This window comes from Hylobates moloch, unplaced genomic scaffold, assembly GCF_009828535.3.
Source record: "Hylobates moloch isolate HMO894 unplaced genomic scaffold, HMol_V3 SCAFFOLD_13, whole genome shotgun sequence".
Lineage (NCBI taxonomy): Eukaryota > Metazoa > Chordata > Mammalia > Primates > Hylobatidae > Hylobates > Hylobates moloch.
The window spans coordinates 79310925-79330711 of NW_026652288.1; the positions used below are offsets into that span (position 1 = coordinate 79310925).

The 19787-nt window shown below is 36.7% G+C and overlaps 1 protein-coding gene across 1 annotated transcript in view; it reads left to right on the forward strand.

Moving 5' to 3' along the window:
* The window catches only part of LOC131380933 (bone morphogenetic protein 1-like), a 400763-nt gene extending 382215 nt beyond the window's left edge, over nucleotides 1-18548 (forward strand). The window contains exon 4 of the mRNA XM_058426196.1: nucleotides 18457-18548. Coding sequence (XP_058282179.1) covers nucleotides 18457-18548 — 92 coding nt within the window. The remainder of the gene's footprint in view (nucleotides 1-18456) is intronic.
* The last annotated feature ends 1239 nt before the right edge of the window (nucleotides 18549-19787 follow it).

Below are 19787 nucleotides of genomic sequence, written 5' to 3' on the forward strand. Positions count from 1 at the left end.
GTGCTGCCTTTGTAAATCCACAAAATCACGTTCAGAACAGTAGTGGTAGAAAGAGCACAGGGGTTAGACGCATGTTTCTTTACTAAAGCACTTCAGCCCTTACAAATTTATCTTCCTTGTTCAATTCTCACTGAGAACCTCATCTATGTCTTGTTTGCCTGCAGTCAGAATCTCTTAAATGATAAGCCTGAAAATGTATTTTTCTAACATTGTCACATCAGGTGCTAACAGAGTTCTCCCTTTTGGAATCAGATACACTCTCTAAAAATGAATGACTTAAATCTTGATCCATCCTGTGACATTTGTTGAAATATTTCTAACATCAGCCAAATATATTCTTGGTACCACTGCCCCTTTTGGATCAAAGATTTGTCTCTTGATAAGTGAATTGTTTTATTATATCTCTTTTAGGTTAAGCAAGTTATTTTGTTACCAAGTATGTACATTATTATTCATTTTTAATTAATACATCTCTCTTGGGTATCTACTATTCCCAAGATATTATGCTAAGTGCCAGGGGTCATTTACTTCTAGATCTAATGAAGTCTTTATGAAAGATGAAGAATTTCAGCTGGGACATGAAAAATTGTAAAATTTCTGCTTATGGAAAATGGAAAGATCACTCCAGATGCAGGGTTTTAAATGAGTTAGGGCATGGAGTTAGCAAACAGCCTCTGCAATAATAAGTGACAGTTTGATTCGGGCCCTGAGCACAGAAAACAAAGTAGTGAGATGTTAGTCTGGAAGGAGGGTCAGAGCTGGAGAACTAGCTTGGATGTGAGGAGTTTGCTGTCCATCCTGAAGACATTAGGAACACACTGGAAATGGGAATTTGCCAATATGTTAATAGTTTTCAGCAAACAACCAATAACTTTCAGACATTGGTTCATGAAACTCTGACATAAAGGTCGATAGTTTGATGGAATAGGAGAGGTACAGGTATCCTTCGATAAAGCAGTGTTAGCAGCACAATGGCCAGGATGGCTGAACTGCCGAAGGAGCCCTAACTCATTTTAAACCCTACATCTGGAGTGATCTTTCCATTTTCCATAAGCAGAAAATGGTGGCAATGGAGCAGAGACTGAGTGGGGGACCACTGGCTTTTGCAGTTGGAGGAGGGAGCAGAATGAGGAACAGAGTGAGCAAAATGGAAGACAAGGAAAAATAACCAATGGTAAAAGAGTGAGGAGGATTTATGCTGAAGGGAGTAACTGATGTTATGAAGCCTGAAGGATGGAAATGGAATCAGATGGAAGGCATAATCTAGTTAAATTTACTTTAGGACCCATGGCAAGGAAAGGGAAATGAGTGGAAACAAGGCATTTTGTGCCAGAAAGAGGGAAGTTAGGAGAGTCTTCACTAGCTAGCCAAGGTTTACAATAAGATCAAAAGGGAGGCTGGGCACAGTGGCTCATGCCTGTAATCCCAGCACTTTGGGAGGCCGAGGCGGGCAGATCATGAGGTCAGGAGTTCAAGGCCAGCCTCGGCAACATGGTGAAACCCCATCTCTACTAAAAGTACAAAAATTAGCCAGGCATGATGCCACATGCCTGTAGTCCCAGCTACTCAGGAGGCTGAGGCAGGAGAATCACTTGAACCCGGGAGGCGGAGGTTATGGTGAGCTGAGATTACACCACTGCACTCCAGCCTGGGCAACAGAGTGAGACTCCATTTGAAAACAAAACAAAACAAAACAAAGATTCCCAGCTCCTGGAAAGTGAGAAGTGTGTTCAGGATGACGAATACAAAATAAGAACTACAGTCCCCTTGTTCAAAAGGCAGGAAAGATTTGTCAAGGATAATAAAATATAAAACGTATTTTATTGTCTCTCTCTCTCTTTCATCCTGTCATTTGTTACTGTGCTCTTTGAACATGGGGATACTAAGAGTGGGAGGGGGTGTGGAGACTCACAGGTGCCCTGCAACTCGGCTCAGGAGTGTTTGAGCACCAGCACACTGCCCTCACTTGGGGAAGAAAGCCAATCTTTCCTCCCTACTAGCTTGTTCCTCTCCCCACAATGGATGGACGGAACCCAAAGGATTGCAACCTCTGTGCTGGGACTCACACAGTACTGAATCGATGGAGGGTCAGTGGGAGGGTCACCCCTAGTATGTCACCCTTCAAATGCTCTGTGGCCTGAACTGAGACTGGCTGCTGCCATAATCTGCTGAAATACCAGGGAGAACGTTCACCACCTTGGCCCTCTTGCAACTGTGCCCAGTCCCCCACAAAGGGGTGAGGGAAGCAGAGAGCAACAGTAGTCTCTGATTGGCAGTGGGGAGGGGGATGACGGGCAGCCCTGAGGAGAGAAGAGATGCGAGGAGGTGGAATTGTTCATGAGCTGAGGCTCCAAGTCCTTCGTGCATGCTCCACTGTCCCACCTGACTAAAAGGAAATTCCAAGATAAGAGGAAATTCCAAGATAAAATTAATAGATATTTCAAGATGGCTAGCAGGAACTACCAAACCCCGAGCATGGGACACTTTTAAGTTCAGGGCCCTTCTAAGTTCAGGGCCCCCAGCACCAGTCACTTGTTCATGAAGCTGGTGCTGAGTATATGTGTGTTTGTGCACACGTGCATGTGTGTGGGGTGTGTGTGTGAGGATGTATCTTAAGGGCGGCACGTATTAAAAGCTTAGAATAGTCATTCTGCAGAATTCAATAGGGAATCAACATGTGCTGAATGGTAAATAATACATAGTTCCTTCAATAATGCTGTCATTCATGAGTGTCTTTGGAGTTAAAGCAGAGTAAGTGGATGGCAGAGCCACATTATGATTATTGTGGGCCCTGGGCACTTTCATTTTACTGGACCTCTTTCTCCATAGTAAAAAACTAAAATGTATGATTTATAACTGCATTGGTGTAAGGGTGAATATGTTAATATTATATATGAAAATATTTTTCAACCTTAAATTTTTTTTCTTCTGATTTAAATATATTAAAACATGTATGTGGGCCTTTAAAAGTATTTTGGGTTTTAGGCACAGTGCCTGATGGATAAGTTGGCCCTAGTGGATAGTGGGTATCAGTCAGAAATGCCACGGTACTTGAAGAATAGGATCAGGGGAAGGGATTCTGGAGAGCCAGTGGGGACAGCATGATACCCTGGCTGGGTGAAAAGGGGTAAGGGAAGGCTTGAGGGAATGATGAATTGGGAGCCACGGTGAAAGGAGAGGTAAGTTGTCAAACAGAAGTTTGGGGTCAGATGGAGAAATGGGCTAAGTCTTTTGGTGTTGAACCACTCAAAAATGAAAAGGTTTCATGCTTTTGTCTAGAGATAAAATTCAGTCATTTGCCACATGATCATTTTATGTTTAATTTTATTCATTTGCTTTGTTATATGTACCTATATTGTCATCAATAAATTAATTCCCTAGGAAATAAATTCTAGGAAAACATTTTAGATTATTCTTAAACTTCGAAATGGAAAGATCTCTAAATTGTACTATTTTAGTTCTAATATTTTGACTGAGATTAACAACATCAATGAGAAAAAGAAATATTGTTTTGTTTCAGTTGGGACATTAAAATATAATCAGTGCACCAATTTTTTGTGCACAGTAACTCAGGGTTTTGAATTCAGCACATTTATACTTAATTTATAAGTGCTAATGTTTCTGGAATTATTTTAAGCAATATAGCATCAGATTATATATGAGCTACTTTATAATATTAGAAGTCATATTTAACTACAGGTTAAGTGACTACATTAAAAGGGAATACAATTATTTTAATGGATTTTTAATTAAATGCTTAAGTCCTAGGTAGTCTAGAGGTGCACTTTCAATTAAATTGATCTTTCTTGGAGGTTTGATTAAAAGCTGTTGGCAAGAAGGAAAAAAAAGATTGTGTTTTTAGTTTTGGTAAACGTCAGACAAAGGTACAAGAAAGAACAGTAGAATGTAATTTAATAATAGGTGAAAAACATAAACAGACATCTCACTAACTGTATAACTTGTAAACAAACATAAAATGTCTATTCTTGGTAATAATAAAGTACAAATCAAAGAGAGGCACCAATTTTACTACATAAATTAATTAGCAAAATATTGCATTGTTTTATTCATTCTATTTTCTATATACAATTTTTTATGTTTTAAAATATATCTTTTTCTCTGATTCAAAAACCATATAATTATGGATTTTACCCCCTTTCAAATGCTGTGTAATGTGGTTATGTTACATAAATACCAAAAGACAAGAGGGAGGAGGAGAAGTAGCAGCAGGAGGGATAGGAAGACGTAGGAAAGATAAAACAGCAAGCTCCCTACAGCTGAAAGTATTTAATCAGAGTCTGAATAGCCATTTGTTAAAAATGTTGATGAAGGGACTCCTATAGTGTATCGTTTGGAGTAGTTTAACATCTAAGGTCCTTTCAAAGCCTACAACTGGATAAATCAGTGATTTCTAGTGTTATTAATAAAATCTCTTACTAGGAGAAAAAAGCAAATGGCATTAGAAGTGACACAATTTATCTTCACAAACATGTAAAGCAAATTCAAGCTTTTGTAATATAAATAAAGAGTGAATTTCAGGCATCCTTTTTATTTTGTCATTAAATCTTAGGCTGTATTTGAGGCATTAAGTAAATGAAAAAAATACTTAGTTTCTTAATTATTTGGGAACTTCTAATATACAGTTACCTTAAATCTTACAGTTTAGATCTTTTCCTAAGTGTGGTCCTCGAAATACAGTATCAGAATCACCTGGAGAGCTTGCTAAAATGCAGATCCCAGTACCCTGAAACTGCGGGATCAGAAAATGTGGAGAATAAGTCCAAAGAATCTTCATTTTAAACTAATTTCCCAAGTTATTCTTATGTACCCAAGTTTAAGTACTACTTATTATGCTCTTGAAACTCAAAGTGTGATCCATGACCAACAACATGAATATCGCCTGGAGTTTGTTAGAAATGCAGAACCTTGGGCCCTACCCCGAATAATCATTTTAACAAGACTCCTAGGTATTTTGGGTACATTTTAAAGTCTAGGAAGCCCTAATTAGACAATATCCAAAGAGTGACAAAATGAAGTCAAAACTTCACTGTTTTGTCAAGTATATAACGAGTCGTTTACTTTCACTCAACAAATATTCATTGAAAATAAACACCGTAGGCCGGGCGCAGTGGTGTTTTACAGGCCTGTAATCCCACCACTTTTGGAGGCCGAGGTGGGCGGATCACGAGGTCAGGAGATCGAGACCAGCCTGGCTAACACGGTGAAACCCGGTCTCTACTAAAAATACAAAAAAATTAGCCGGGTATGGTGGCGGGCGCCTGTAGTCCCAGCTACTCCGAAGGCTGAGGCGGGAGAATGGCGTGAACCTGGGAGACGGAGCTTGCAGTGAGCCGAGATCGCGCCACTGCACTCCAGCCTGGGCGACAGAGTGAGACTCTGTCTCAGAAAAAAAAAGGAAAAGAAACACTGTAACAGCTAATATTTGAGAATAAATGAAAGACACATTCTATTCTCATGAAATCAATAATCACAACATCATTTGGTAAATAAGGGATGTTTAAATATTTTAATTCTCAAATAATTTTACAAAGAATAAACAATTGGCATTTTTCACTGATTTAAGAATGAAACAGATTATGTGTACTAGAAGAAAATGATGTGAATTTTTAATTGTGAGTCCTGCTTTTATAATTTTATATATTTTAATTGGTATACAACTAATTTTATTGATGTTCTCAGTCACTACATTCTATGTATTTGGTAATGTGATAGAGTGAAGATCTGGGGACAACACTACAAAGGTATTATCTAAGTGGAAGGGAAAGTGCCACTTTTAGAATGGCTATATAAGCTCCAATCAGAATGAAACTCACAAATAACAATAAACTCAATATTTGCATAGTTGTTTATTTTTTTAATTACCTGACAGCACAAAAATAGATTGTAGAGGAAATCAAGAGGAAATCAAGTTGGAAGAAGAAGGTACAGTGATTTTCCCATTTTTAAGTGTTTTAGCCTGCAGGCAGGCTCGTATCTGCACCTTGTGGGCAGCTATGATAGTGACACAAAAATTAGCAGAGGGTTTTCCTCGAGTATTAGCAGAGTACTGATTAACACATGCATATGAGGAAGTCACACAAGGCTGGAGAAAGAAGCACTCAAAAACATTAGAGAGAACAAACAGTTGCCAATAATGCTCACATAGGGTAGGAATCATCCCTCTTCTCATCAACCGGACTAGAAAACCTTAAAACGCACAAAACACTGCAATGAATAGTCAACGACTTTCCTTGGTATTATTAGCCTTTGACTGAAAACTATTCATGTCTTATATAGCAAGTCTTAAAAGCAAGATGGAAAAGGATCAAACTGTTTCCAAGAAACAACTACATTTGTGAGCAACGCTCAATAATATTTAGAGGAATAGAGCTGTCCAGCATTTAACAAGTAAAATTCAATGTCTGGAATCCAATAAAAAATCAGTAGCATGCAAGGAAGCATGGATGTATGACTCATCATGAAGAGAAAAATCAATAAAAACTGAGGTCACTGATGTGTTTTTGAATCTAAGAGTGGAGGGAAAGTAATAAGATTTCTTTAAAACAAGCAAGTAGAAATTCTTACTATCTTTTCTTAAACAAACAAAAAAAGGAAAACATAGTTGTTTCGTATCTCCTACACTTTCCTGGAAATTCTATCCTCTTACTTGCGAAAGAAACAAGAAATCTTACAGGATAGGAAGGTAATTTGAGGAGTATGTCAGATTTCCCTAAATAATATGTCTTTAGGCATTCAGAATATACAAACCTCTTATTTCTGACTGCAAAAATAGCTAGTTGATTATTACAGTTTGCTGAAAAGGATGCTAAGCTTATATTTGGATAAAATTCACCAAACATTGTAGAGGTAGAGGGGGAAAGAGAGAGAAATAAAAGAGATAGGGGAGAGAGCAGACTGTATGACTAGTAATAACAGGGCAAAATGTTTTAAAATATAAAATAAAAGGCAAGTAGTCAAATGCATGAACATAAGTTGGAAAGGTATATATGGATTACTGAAGAGAAGAAGTACATGCCTAGTCCTCATAAGACAACCTCTCTTCCACAGATCTCTCTGCCACCAATGATAATCTAGTATCCCAAAAGGAAAAACAATATGTAATAAATGTTATAGAGCATGAAGTATCACGAAATGAGCCATGAAAATCGAGAAGTATACATCATTCTATTTGTTTTGGTACATGGAAATTATTGCTTTTCATAAAAATACAAACTAAAACTATAGGACAGTATAAGTAAAATCATGTGGAGAGGTCTATCATAGTTATGTCGGCCTTCCCATCGACTCTCCCACCCACCTTAGTCATTCGTTGTCTCTCGCTGTGTGAAGAGGATGTTTCTCTTGTCTAGTTAATCATTTGACACCTGATTGGTTAGTGGCTAGAATTAGATAACAAACCAGGCATTTGGTGGGATAAATGGAAGGAGAGAGAGGGGAAGGGTTCTGTGTAAAGGAAATTGTTATCAGAACTTCCATAGACATTTTATCATCTAGCCGTTTATGCTATTCTCATCTAAGCAAAGCAAAAATTATTGAATCAGCAATGGTCACAAACATGAACAGCATGCTTATTTAAAAGAATGTTGACCACAGACTCAAAGTTATCTGACTTTTTATCTTAATTCAAATCTGACATCCATCACTAACAGGACTTGTGCATATCTCCTAATTTCTTGGAGTCTTATATCATTATCTTTAAAATTCATAGTAATTCTTTTAAAGTTTCAGGGAGGACAAAAGGGGACAAAAAAAAATTAAAGTCTGAAACAAAGTAGGAAGCCAAGACATACCAGTTCCCTATCTGCCATTCGTCTTTCTTAGATTACCCAGAATGTAGAACCATTGGCCATAAAACAGTCTGTGGACAGGCCTGACGGAGTAACAGTCAACAATGTTTACCTGCTCTGATAAATATTTTCATTGTCATAGCATATGGGAGCTCCCAAGATATTACCCAAAGCATACAGTTACTGGCTCAACATAAACATGAACAATGACTTAGAGATATCCTGAGAATAATAATTCCTGTCTCATAGGGTTTTAGGAAGAACAAAGAAGTGGCTTGTCTTATGTTAGGAATATGAAATAGCAGATGCATTTCTCTAAAGATGCTCTTTGAGTTATCCAGGATGGTGGGCTCATTTTTGAGATAACGCTGGATTAATCAAGACTCTTGGTTGTAACTGAGTGAAATTTACTTAACATCAGCTTAAATTGCTGCTGTTGTTTTTTGGGAGGAAGTATTATAATATGTAACTGAAAAATGCAGATATTACCCAGCTTTCAGGCAGAATTGTATCCAGGCACATAAACGCTGTCTTCAGAGGGCTGTCTCTTTTCATCTCCTGATTCTACCTTTCTCTAGGTTGTCTTTATTCTCAGGTAGACTGTCCCTGTGGTGGAAAACACATCCCCTGGAAGCTGAAAGTTTTCACTGTCTCTGTAATGGATGATTCCAGAGAAAAGGTAGTGGTGTTTGTTTGTTTGTTTCCTAACAGCCTTCGCAAAAGTCCCTGGTAGAATTTTACTTCATTTGGCTTGGGTCACATGCCCTTTCTTGATCTACTGATTGTGACTAGAAAGATGGAGTCCTCAGGTTGTCTCAGCCAGGGCCCCTGGGCCAGCCCTACAGTTTTGTGGTGGTCCTGGGGCACGGGAATGGGCATAGCCCACCACTTCATCCCAGCATACATACGAGGAGTTTTATAATCAGGGAAAAGAAAGGAGTAAAAAAGTTCTATGCAGGTAAATGCATTACTAGAGCCTTTCAGAGTCAGTATTCATTCATCATTATTACAGTTTTTATCAAACTCCTAAGCATGATATAAACTGTAAGGTTTCTGTGTGTTAAGAAATAACCAGGTCATTTTAGTTAGTTTGACCAGCTTGGTTGGGATGTGGAGTGGAGTCAGTTAGAAGGAGTAAGGTCCGTTGGAGAGATGGAAGAAAAAGAGGTTGATTCCTGACCACCATTTCTGACTTTTAATTCCCAGCTTGTGGAGTCTCATCCTGCTCCCCCAGCTCCCCAGTGACCCAGAGCTGTACAAAGTCCCAAGGCTGTCCCACCTACTATGGACCAAGCAATGAAATAGTTACTAGAAACACAGTGGTAAGAAAAATGAATACCATCTCTGCACTCAGCAAGCTAAGAATATAGTACAATAGTTGTTGTTTCCTGGGTTGGGTATTTCTGTCCTTGCTGTTCTTTAGAAATCACCTAAAGACACACCAGCATGACATCTTTTCCTTCCCCCTTCTGAGTTAACACAAAGGATCAAGTGGTTGAATCCTCAGGAAGACAGAGATCTGCCCAGAATTATGCTTTACTGATAATTTCAAGGCTACAAGGAATCAACAGGCATTGATAGAATAGGAAGAAGACAGGAACATCCTCTACTATTCCCCAGGTCCTTCCATTCTTCAATGAACATGCTCTCTCTAACCCCAAGTAGTAGATGATCATGGGTGGTTTTTTTTTTTTTTTTTTTTTTTTTTTTTTTTTTTTTTTCTTTTGTTTTGAGGCAGAGTCTCACTCTGTCTCCCAGGCTGGAGTGCAGTGGTGCAATTCCGGCTAACTGCAACCTCCCCTTTTAGGTTCAAGCGAGTCTCTTGCCTCAGCCCCCCAGTACATAGGCATGCGCTACCACACCCAGCTAATTTTTGTATTTTTAATAGAGACGGGGTTTTATCATGTTGCTCAGGCTGGTCTTAGACTCCTGACCTCAGGTGAATTGTCCGCCTTGACTTCCCAAAGTTCTGAGATTACAGGTGTGAGCCACTCCACCTGGCCCATTGGTGTGATTTCTATTCTGTATACTACTGTCAAGAACTGTGCAATGTTTGAGATTTTACCCCACTTTTATACTAACAAGCTTTTACTGTTTCACAGTTGCTGACAGAAGACATGAGATTCCTGGGTCCGAAACAAAAGACATTATTACTCATGGCAAAAGAAGCAGCCAGGCCTTCATTTGTTTGTGTTAATTCCTCATGTTCCCCCAAATCTTACAACAAGGACACACAAACAGCCCATTGTGGATGCCTGCACCTACAATTAGTTACATTATATCAGGGAAACACTGAGCTTATTCATCTGCCACTTTTATAGTTAGTGGAAACAAGTCTATTCTTTATTGTCAAAGGAGATGTTGGCTCATTTCTCTGTGGAACTATAGCCCTGAAAAATGGCTTGGGTAAAGATGATCAGAGCCTTGAATTCTTAGCATACCCAGCAAGAATATGTAGGGACAATCAGGGCCTGTGGCAAATTCTTTCTCAAAATATACTTTATTTTAGAATGTACTAATGTGTTATCATTTGAGATTCTCAGGAATTTGAGAATTCTCTTTCTCTTTTGTATCTTTAAATCATCTCTCTGTTTGTCCTTTTCAATGAGTAAACTTCTGCAAGTGTCATTCACCTTAAAAACCTTCCCCTCTTCCACTACCACACTTTACTGTACAACTACAACCTCCTGTCCTTAACAGTCCAACTTATTACAAGGTGTGTCTTAATTCCCTGTCTTTCTTCCTTTATCTCCCACTTCTTTGTCAACCCAACCCTCTAAATCTGGTACCAATGGAACCACTCCACTAACACAGCTATATGTACTAAATAAATTATCGGTGTAGTAAAATAGAGTATACTATATTATATACTAGTATATATTATAATTATATGTAGTAATATAGTATATAGTATATACTTATTATACCATATATAACTGTATATAGTCTGTGTATATATATTTATATAAAACTGTCTTAATGGAGTGACTCAATTGGTACCGGATTTTAGTAAATAAATAAATAAATATATATATGTGTGTGTGTGTGTGTGTGTGTAGATATATGTTTTTATACTAAATACTAAAATATACTAAATTTATATGTATATAGTAAATATATATTTAGTGTGTGTGTGTATATATATATATGTATTTATTATATATATAGTAGAGAGAGACAGAGAGATCACTGTGGTGTGGCATATAGAAGATATTGGAGGGCCCCATGGTGGACGTGGAGAGAGCTGTAATTAGGTTACTGCAACCATCAATGTAGTTTAAATTAGCGTAACAGTGGAGATTAAAGACGGACAGATCTGACACGTGTTAGAAGGTAACTTTGATACAGTGAAATTTGGTATTAGGTTGATTGTGGATGAAGGAGGGGAATGTGTCAAGGATGACTTCTAAGTTTCAGGCTTGTGTATGTAGACAGATGGTAGTTGAAAAATCAGCTCACATTTTTCCCCTGATCTTAGTCCACATATTCAACGGCCTAATGACATCCCCAACTTTTCATCTCTTTTGATAATTCAAAAGAAAATGGATTTGGTGATCAGGCAAGCCAGAGATAAAACCAGAAACTTTAAACTGATAATATTTCATCATCTAATCAGAGCCACATTTACACAGGTGGAGAGAAAGGACCCAGTATGTATTTAAACTGTCATTTTATATAGTTCCTGAGCAGGTAAGTGTCCTCCTTTCCTCACTTACTGGAGGATGCTTAACTAGTGTTTTTCTTTTTCTTCTTCTTTTTTTTGGCTGTGGAGATAATAACAAGTAGATAACAAAATTTGTCTTTTGACTTATGTACTTGACCATCAAAATATTTATTTCTAACTGATCTATTCATCTAATATGCAATTTTTCTTCTCTTGTGCTATTTTGGTGAATGCCACAACCATCTATCCAAGTATTCAAGGCAATTGACCTTGACTCTTTCTTCTCCATCACATTCACTTAATAACCAAGTCATACTGATTTATTCTCCTTAAGTTCTTTTATATCTTCCCACATCTCTCTATTTCTTCTGCCACTAGTTTAGGTCCTCATCATCTTTCATCTGGATTTTGGCAATAGTTATTGGTTGCCTTCTCTGCCTTCAGTCTGCCACCCCTCTTATCTATTCTTCACTCTGTTAGTGCCTACTGCCTATAAAGTAAAGCCATAACTCCTTAATGTTGTATAAAAGACTTTCCATGATCAGGCCCCTGCCACATCTCTAGCAAAATCTTTTTCCACTTTAACTCTCTCTCTAGATAGACCAAACTATTTGCATATTCTTTGAACGTGCATACTCTCCTCCTAGCCTTAGCACAAGATAAGTCCTTGAAGCTTTGTTCCTTCTTAGTACTGTCATTCTCTTCAAAAGTCCTATTCGCCTTTTTTCTAAACTAAGTGGTTTTTATTATTGCTTGGTGAGTGCCTGCGCTAGAAAATTGGTAACTTTTTTTATTTGCAGCAATAGCAGAAATTAGGGAAATAAAATCCACAGAGTTAACAGCATGCATTTATTTCCTACTCAATTAGATCTGACTTTCAAGATACCAGAGATTGTAGCTGCCAAGAAAAGAATAAAAGGAAACACATAGGATAAAGGATGACATTTTTAAAAAAAAAGTAGAGAGAGAGCATTCACCATGAAGAAACCATTCAAGAAGCCAGCTTTACCATCCCTGCCATTGTCAGGTTTATCATGACTTTGTACAGGCAATTTTATAAACACTAAACATTTGTAGTCAAGATGAGCCATCAAATTCATTACAATTTTAGCAGAATATAATATCTCCAATAAATTCTGTAGAGAACAACTGGAAAGTATGACTTTTATATACTTTATGAAATACAGATTAAGTCATTTTACAGGCTGGAGGACAACAAATCTTTTTGAAAAGTAGATGTTACATGTGAGCTGCACTTGGTGATTTTCTCCCATTGTAAGCTGCTCCAGTTTACCACATGCATCAGTAAAGATAATTGTTTACAAGCAACAGAGTCAATTAACTAAAAAATAATTAAAGGGAGTTATTGGATCACCTAACAGAAGTTCAGAGATAGGGAGGACTTCAGGCATAGTTTAATCAGGGCTCCAACTCCAGTTCTCTGTAAGTTCTTCAGTTTTGTCCTGTCTTGATTGACTTTATCTTTAGTGTAGCTCCACTCATGGAAGCAAAGTGGTTATGCAAAATGGCTCACATTCATACATTATAGTTTCCAGAGCAAGAGAGCATCTATGTCCCAGGATCCCTGGCCTAAATGTTGAGCTTCCTACTGACTGGATCTCATCTGAAGTAATGCAGTCCTCATGAGAAAGCCATATGCTAATGAAGGGACTTCCTGATCCAAGTACTGTGGTGAATAGAGATGAGATTATGCCAAATAAAGCCCATCCTGGATTTGGAAGAGGGGCAGTGTTTATCAGTCCCACATAAACTACATGATATCTCTAAAGTGAAAGAGGTAAAATTTCCCTGAAGAAAACCTGGGAACCACCAGGTTTATTTAGTATGAAAGAAGGAAAATGGATGAATCCCAAACAGGCAACCAGTCAATACTCACTACAGACACAATTCATATTTGTTCATCAGAAGATTTAGAAATTATTTTGTAACCCAGATGTTTCAAGCTACTTGTGAGTAGTCAAAAATAAATATCAAGAGTCTGCTGCGAGGGTGAAAAGAGGGTAAACAGAGCCAAGGAGCCCAATTCTGAGAAATTCCATCAGTGAGTATAGATGCATTAGAAGATTGAATGGTGTGGAAGACTCTCAAACTACCCATTCATTCATTCATCCATATGACATATATAGGGTGTCTAATCTATGCCAGAAAATACTTAAATCAATGAGATCTTTAACCCCTTAAGAAATTCATTCTATCAGGCACTGCAGAATTTTAAGGAAGAAATAAGCAATTTTGTTATATAGAGTGATTGCCACTATAGTAGAACACAGGAAAATAAGGCCACATGGAAAACCTAGCAGAGTCTTCACCAAAACAAACTCTTCAATATTTCTTCCAAACCTAACACTTCTACAGTGCAATCTCCAACATAAAACACCGTAGGAGCACTTATTTTCAATCAACAAGTATCTGAGAGTAGTATATTAAAAGGCAAAGGAAGAATAATTTATCTTACTCTGGTTCTCAGTTAAATGGTCACACAATCTAAAAAAAAATAATATGAAACGATTTTGATTGGAAACAATCTCAGGGAGCTCTTAAGTACAAAATACATTTGCTAATAATATGCATTCTTTTAAGATATTATATTGTGTGACCATCTGAGGAAATAGTTGTGAGGGATACATAGAGCAAAAATATTTAGAGAAAGGACATTAAAAGGAAAAATAGCGGACATAGTTTATTCTTTTTGACAGTCTTTTATAGCATAGAATCATGAAATCTTGGGTCCATATCACAGTGGTAATGCTGAGAAAATTCTAATCACTTTATCCTTATTCCCAGCAGTGTCCTGGAACTCCAATTCTAAGAGTAAGGCTTTCCATAAGCATCTAGCATGAAGATATAACTCAGAGAATTTTTGAAAAATTGTTTCTTCACATGAAGTATACTTGATAATAACATTTTAATGTAATATTGAAATTTCTGGTTCTTAACTCTGTTGGGCAGAATCTTGATAGCCAAGAAAGTCACTTGTGACTGTTCCAGAATAAGGGTCTAATATCACAGCAATTTAACCCAGTTTCATCCTATATCAGAAGTATTCGATCAGAAAAGAAGTAACATTTCCTTCAGGTTAACAGAAGTAGATCATTTCTCATAAGAGATCATGTTAAAATTGTCTTGAAATTACATAGTTTTGCTTACTCTAATATGTATATATATTTAAATATTTTGGTCTGAGTACAGATTTAGGAATTTGGACTGAATTGGTCTAATTTAATTAAACTGAGAAATCGAGCTAAATTATGACATTTGTGATTCATGTGACATTGATTGTTAAGCAGACTACTTTCCATACTCTGGCTAGTTGGAATTTATGGTCCACAGTCCAGTACATCAGAATTACCTTGGATCTAGTTAGAAATGCAGAATCTCAGACTTCAGTTGCAGATCTACTAAATCAGCATCTGCATTTTAACAAAATCCCTAGGTAATTAAAACACTTACTGCACCAGGCAATCTTAACTCTGGCTACACATTAGAATCACTTAGGGTGCTTTAAAAATGTTTTGATACACAGGCCTTAGCCATGCCCAATTAAATCAGACCCTGTAAGGGTGGGACCCTGGCACTGGTATTTTTTGATGCTCACCAAGTGGTTCTAATGTGCTGCCAAGTTTGAGGACTATTGATTACACAATGCCCAATCAGTAAATTCAGTGTATTCTGAAAGGGCAAAAAGAAAAAAGAAGTCAAACCAATTACTTAGTATTTGGTCCCACTCTATAAATGATTGATTTTTTTTAACTTTTAATAAGTTTGCTTTGCTATGGTGTGAACACAGCCTATTATGTCTCAACCTGCCCAGAAATGTATTGTATTTTAAATCAAGAAGAGAAATGCTTTACCATCCACATTAAATAAAAGGAGACTTAACGTTTGTTTTTCAATTTTACTTCCCTTTTCCGACATTATTCTCCAGCCTGACAGAGCTAAATGCTAAATTTCAGATAAACCACTGTACTTTTGGATTGTCCACCCTCCTCTCCATGCACTCAATTTTCATTTTTCCCCTAAGCCTAATGGACTTCCTGCCTCTGGATTTCTATATTGTTCACTGCTCCTGCCATGCACTCTCACTTCATGGTCTTATATTGTTAGCTCTGCTAGTTAGTGGAATAAAATATTGTTTAATTTCTACATATAATCTCAAGCATTACCATATGCCAAAATCTTAGATATGAATAGGAAAAAAATCACAGCACAGTACATGTGGCCATCACTATCATCTCGTTTTATAGATGGGGAAACTGAGTCTCAGAGAGACAAGGTAACTGGCTAATAAGTTAGAACACTGTTTTTCTCAAGACTATTTGACTCAAAATACAAAGGAAGTTTGGTATGTGTGTGTGTGCGTGTGTGTGTGTATGTGTGTGTATGCATGCTTATTTCAACTATAGTATAGTACTTTAATTAAAAATTCTAGGACAGATTAAGAATATAAACATGTTAGGCTGGGTGCAGTGGCTCACGCATGTAATCCCAGCACTTTGGGAGGCCAAGATGGGTGGATCACCTGAGGCCAGGAGTTTGAGACCAGCCTGGCCAACATGGTGAAACCCCATCTCTACTAAAAATACAAAAATTAGCCAGATGTGGTGGCATGCACCTGTAATCCCACCTACTCAGTAGGCTGAGACAGAAGAATCACTTGAACTTGGTGGGTGGAGGTTGCAATGAGCCAAGATCACACCACTGCACTCCAGCCTGGGTGACACAGTGAGACTTTGTCTCAAAAAAAAAAAAAAGAAAAGAAAAAAAGAAAAAGAAAAAGAATATGAACACATTAAAACATATTAAAAAGAATACTCATTCTCAAAATCGATGCCCACTCTTGTCTTTGGAATGGACTCAGTGATTTTTCTTATTTTCACTAACTTTGTTTCTTTTGTCAGAAAACTATTAAAGTTTGGTAAGTGGGTCAAGGGAGGTGGTCATACTATATTATTTTCTTTAAAATTTGTTTTCATTACATAAATAACAACTGGATAAGTTTTTCTTGTAAAAAATTAGAACATCATAGATATGACTAAAATCTTTTTGTCCAGCACAGCCCTGTGCACACCTGCACTAAACCCATTTGAACCCCTTTTCTCCCCCACCAGAAGTAGCATCCTTTAAGACATTTTCCAATGTATTTAAGTATATATGGCACATTGCAATAACTCTTGAGGATGGCAACAATCATTTGTGATCTAAAGCTTAGTATGCTCGAAAATTAAGAGTTTTACTTATGTCTAAAATTCTAAAACCTAGGAAGGATATCTAATTCGGGGGTTGACAGAATTAAGATTCAAAATTATATCTTAACTCCACAGAATAATACCCTAAAGTCAGAAAGATAACAATTTAGCCATCATAAATATTGAGCCCTGCATAAAAATACAAGTAACACATAGAGACTTCTGGTTTAAGATTAGTTCATTTGAAAAAGACCTAGAGGTTGGTTATCACAGACTCAAAACATAATAAAAATCCTAGCACTTTGAAAAGTCAGTAATTCTTATCTTTAAAATAAGATTCCTTTGAAAATATCAGGAATTATACCAGAATATCTACTTTTTGAAGGAAAATACTAAATTGTATAAAATTTGTAAAATAGAGTGAACTAGTAGTTTTTAAATATGGGACTTATTTGATGACTTAATATCTTCTTTGTATATATTTTGTCTCTTAAAAAAAATTCAATGCCAATTAAGAGAAAACTCTTTTGCTTCCCTCAGGTCATATCCTCTAATCTTTATTACAGTACAAAGCACTCATTACAGATCATAGGATTTTAGCCTGAAAAGGTGCTATGATGAGTCATTGCAATAGTAATACTTCTCCATTTTGATGTCTTCTTGAATAAGGATCTTGCCGTGTGGAATTAATGCTGCTTGTTGTAATGCTGATTGTCTCGTAGGTTGACTATATTTTAATGAAGAATATTCATTCCCAATATTCTTGCTGGAATGTCTGAGATTGGGAGCAGGGAAAACTATCCATTAGCAGACATTCTATCCATTAGACACATGCGTTCCTATGCTAAGTCTCCACCTTTCTGAAAGATGATTATTTCTTTGAAACTTGTCAAAAGCCATAGGTTTTTATTTAAAAATAAATCCCCAAACAAGAACATTTAGAATTTCTCTATCCACCAGCTACCTGAAAATACCTCCCTAGGTTTATGGATATCTTCTTTTTGTGATTTTAGATACACAAGTACTGATTACACAGGGTACAAGGAAGTGTAGCTTCTGAGAGAGAAATTGATTTTTCTTTTCTAACAGAAGATGAACATCATATTCATTTATCATGACCTTAGCTGATCATAAGACATAGGTGATCATGAATCTTGACCTCTTTCTGTTTTTTATAAAATTAAAGTAACCACTCATATAAACATGGTATTTCAGAAAATGGCATCTTGAGTGAGAAGGAAGAAGTTGAATCAATGACACAAATGTGTATTTTTAAGAACACCAAACCATGGTTTCATTTTAATTTATCTATCTCTGCCCTGATGTTCCTTATAGCACATGAGAAGGAGATTCAAGGTCTTGACTCTATTACTGGCTTTATTCAGCAGTGCCAGACCAATAATAGGTGTTTATCTACTAGTGTGTGCTGCTCCTGATAGAGTAGCTTATTGTAATTCTCCCCTCCAGTTTTCCTTCCCCAAGGAAATACCTATATCTCAGATCTGTCTAATTAACCAATATTTGAAGAATAGAAAATTATGAGCAATCCCTATGCTCATCATTGATGGGCTTTAAAAAGCTCAATAAAGTTTCTAGGTACATTTTCTTGTTTACACGATGAAGCAAAATGGATAAAACAAGCAAAGATTTGTGGCAACAGAGATGGTGCCTTTGTACAATATAACACATACTGTGTATCAAAGAAATATTGTGCCACTTCTTCAAAGCTGACATTGGAATGACTTTGTAATCCTGACCATCTGTCTTCCTCCTCTAGATGTCGATGAATGTGCAGTGGTGAATGGAGGCTGCCAGCAGCGCTGTATTAACACTCTGGGCACCTTCCACTGTGAATGTGATACGGGATAGAGACTGCATGCTGACGAACGCACCTGCATAAGTGAGTAAATATTAGAACCAGCTTGAAGCCGTTTTCAATGAAAATCGACCTACCCATGTAGAGGCAGGAAGGAGAGGTTTTTCTATTGTGAAAATATCTATAGAAGCTGACGGTTTTCAGTACAATTCTATCCCTTAGGATTTTTTTAAAAAAGACATTTTGCTATTAAAAGACTACCAGACAAAAGGTGGGGAAGGAGATATAGAAATTAACATTCGGAAGCAAACCTTGAATCCCCAAATATGTAAATATTTCTGTGGCATATAATTTCTGCCATATACAGTAGAGTACACATTTGTTAGTTGTTGCTTATATACAAGCACAGCATAGAACTATAATAAAGTGAAGATACTGGGCCATTATAATTACTAGCAACAATGTCACTCATTTTAGACTAGAAAGAACTGGACTCAGAACTCCCTGATTAGAATTCAAGCCCCAGCAAAATTATAGCAGATTATATGCCAAATATATTAGGACTGTTCAAGCATAGTTAAAACTACACACATGAAATCTGAAATTCTGTATGTTCATTGTGCATCAAAATTTCTTAATACTATTTGTGGGTAGTAGGATTATTATTTTTTGTGTTTGTATTTTTCTGAATTTTCTAAATTTCTTAAAATGAGCATATGGGACTTTCATAAACAGAAAAAAAAATAAACTTTAAAAATTCTATGTTTCCTATATGACTTGTAAATGCTCCTTGTTTTAACTGAAGTAATTTACATAAATTTTTTTTTCATTAAGTGATGATCCTCAGATCACATAAAAATGCATTCTAACTTCATCTCCAGGTCCCTTTTGAAAATATTTATATTATATTTAAAAAGTAGCACTTTGTACAGCACAATTTAATTACTGACTTTTTGTTTATAGGGTTTGTTAACTAGTTCATCCATACAAAATTGTCAGTATCTTACAATGTAGTCTATAATTATGAAACTTGGAATCGAAATCAGCCAATTTCAACTAGCTTTATAACATATACCCCTCCTTCTTCTTCTTAACATATCTTTTAAGAAATTTTAAAAAAAGGCAATGCAAACAGGTAAAGATGTCCTATTCGCAGGTCTGATTTTGATATGAGAAAACAGTTTCTAAGAGAAAAAGAAAAAAAATTCTTGAAGTCAAGTGAAGATACAAACTAAAGTCATATCCTAGGCTTCAAGGAGCTCAATATCATAACGATTGTATCGACAGCAAGC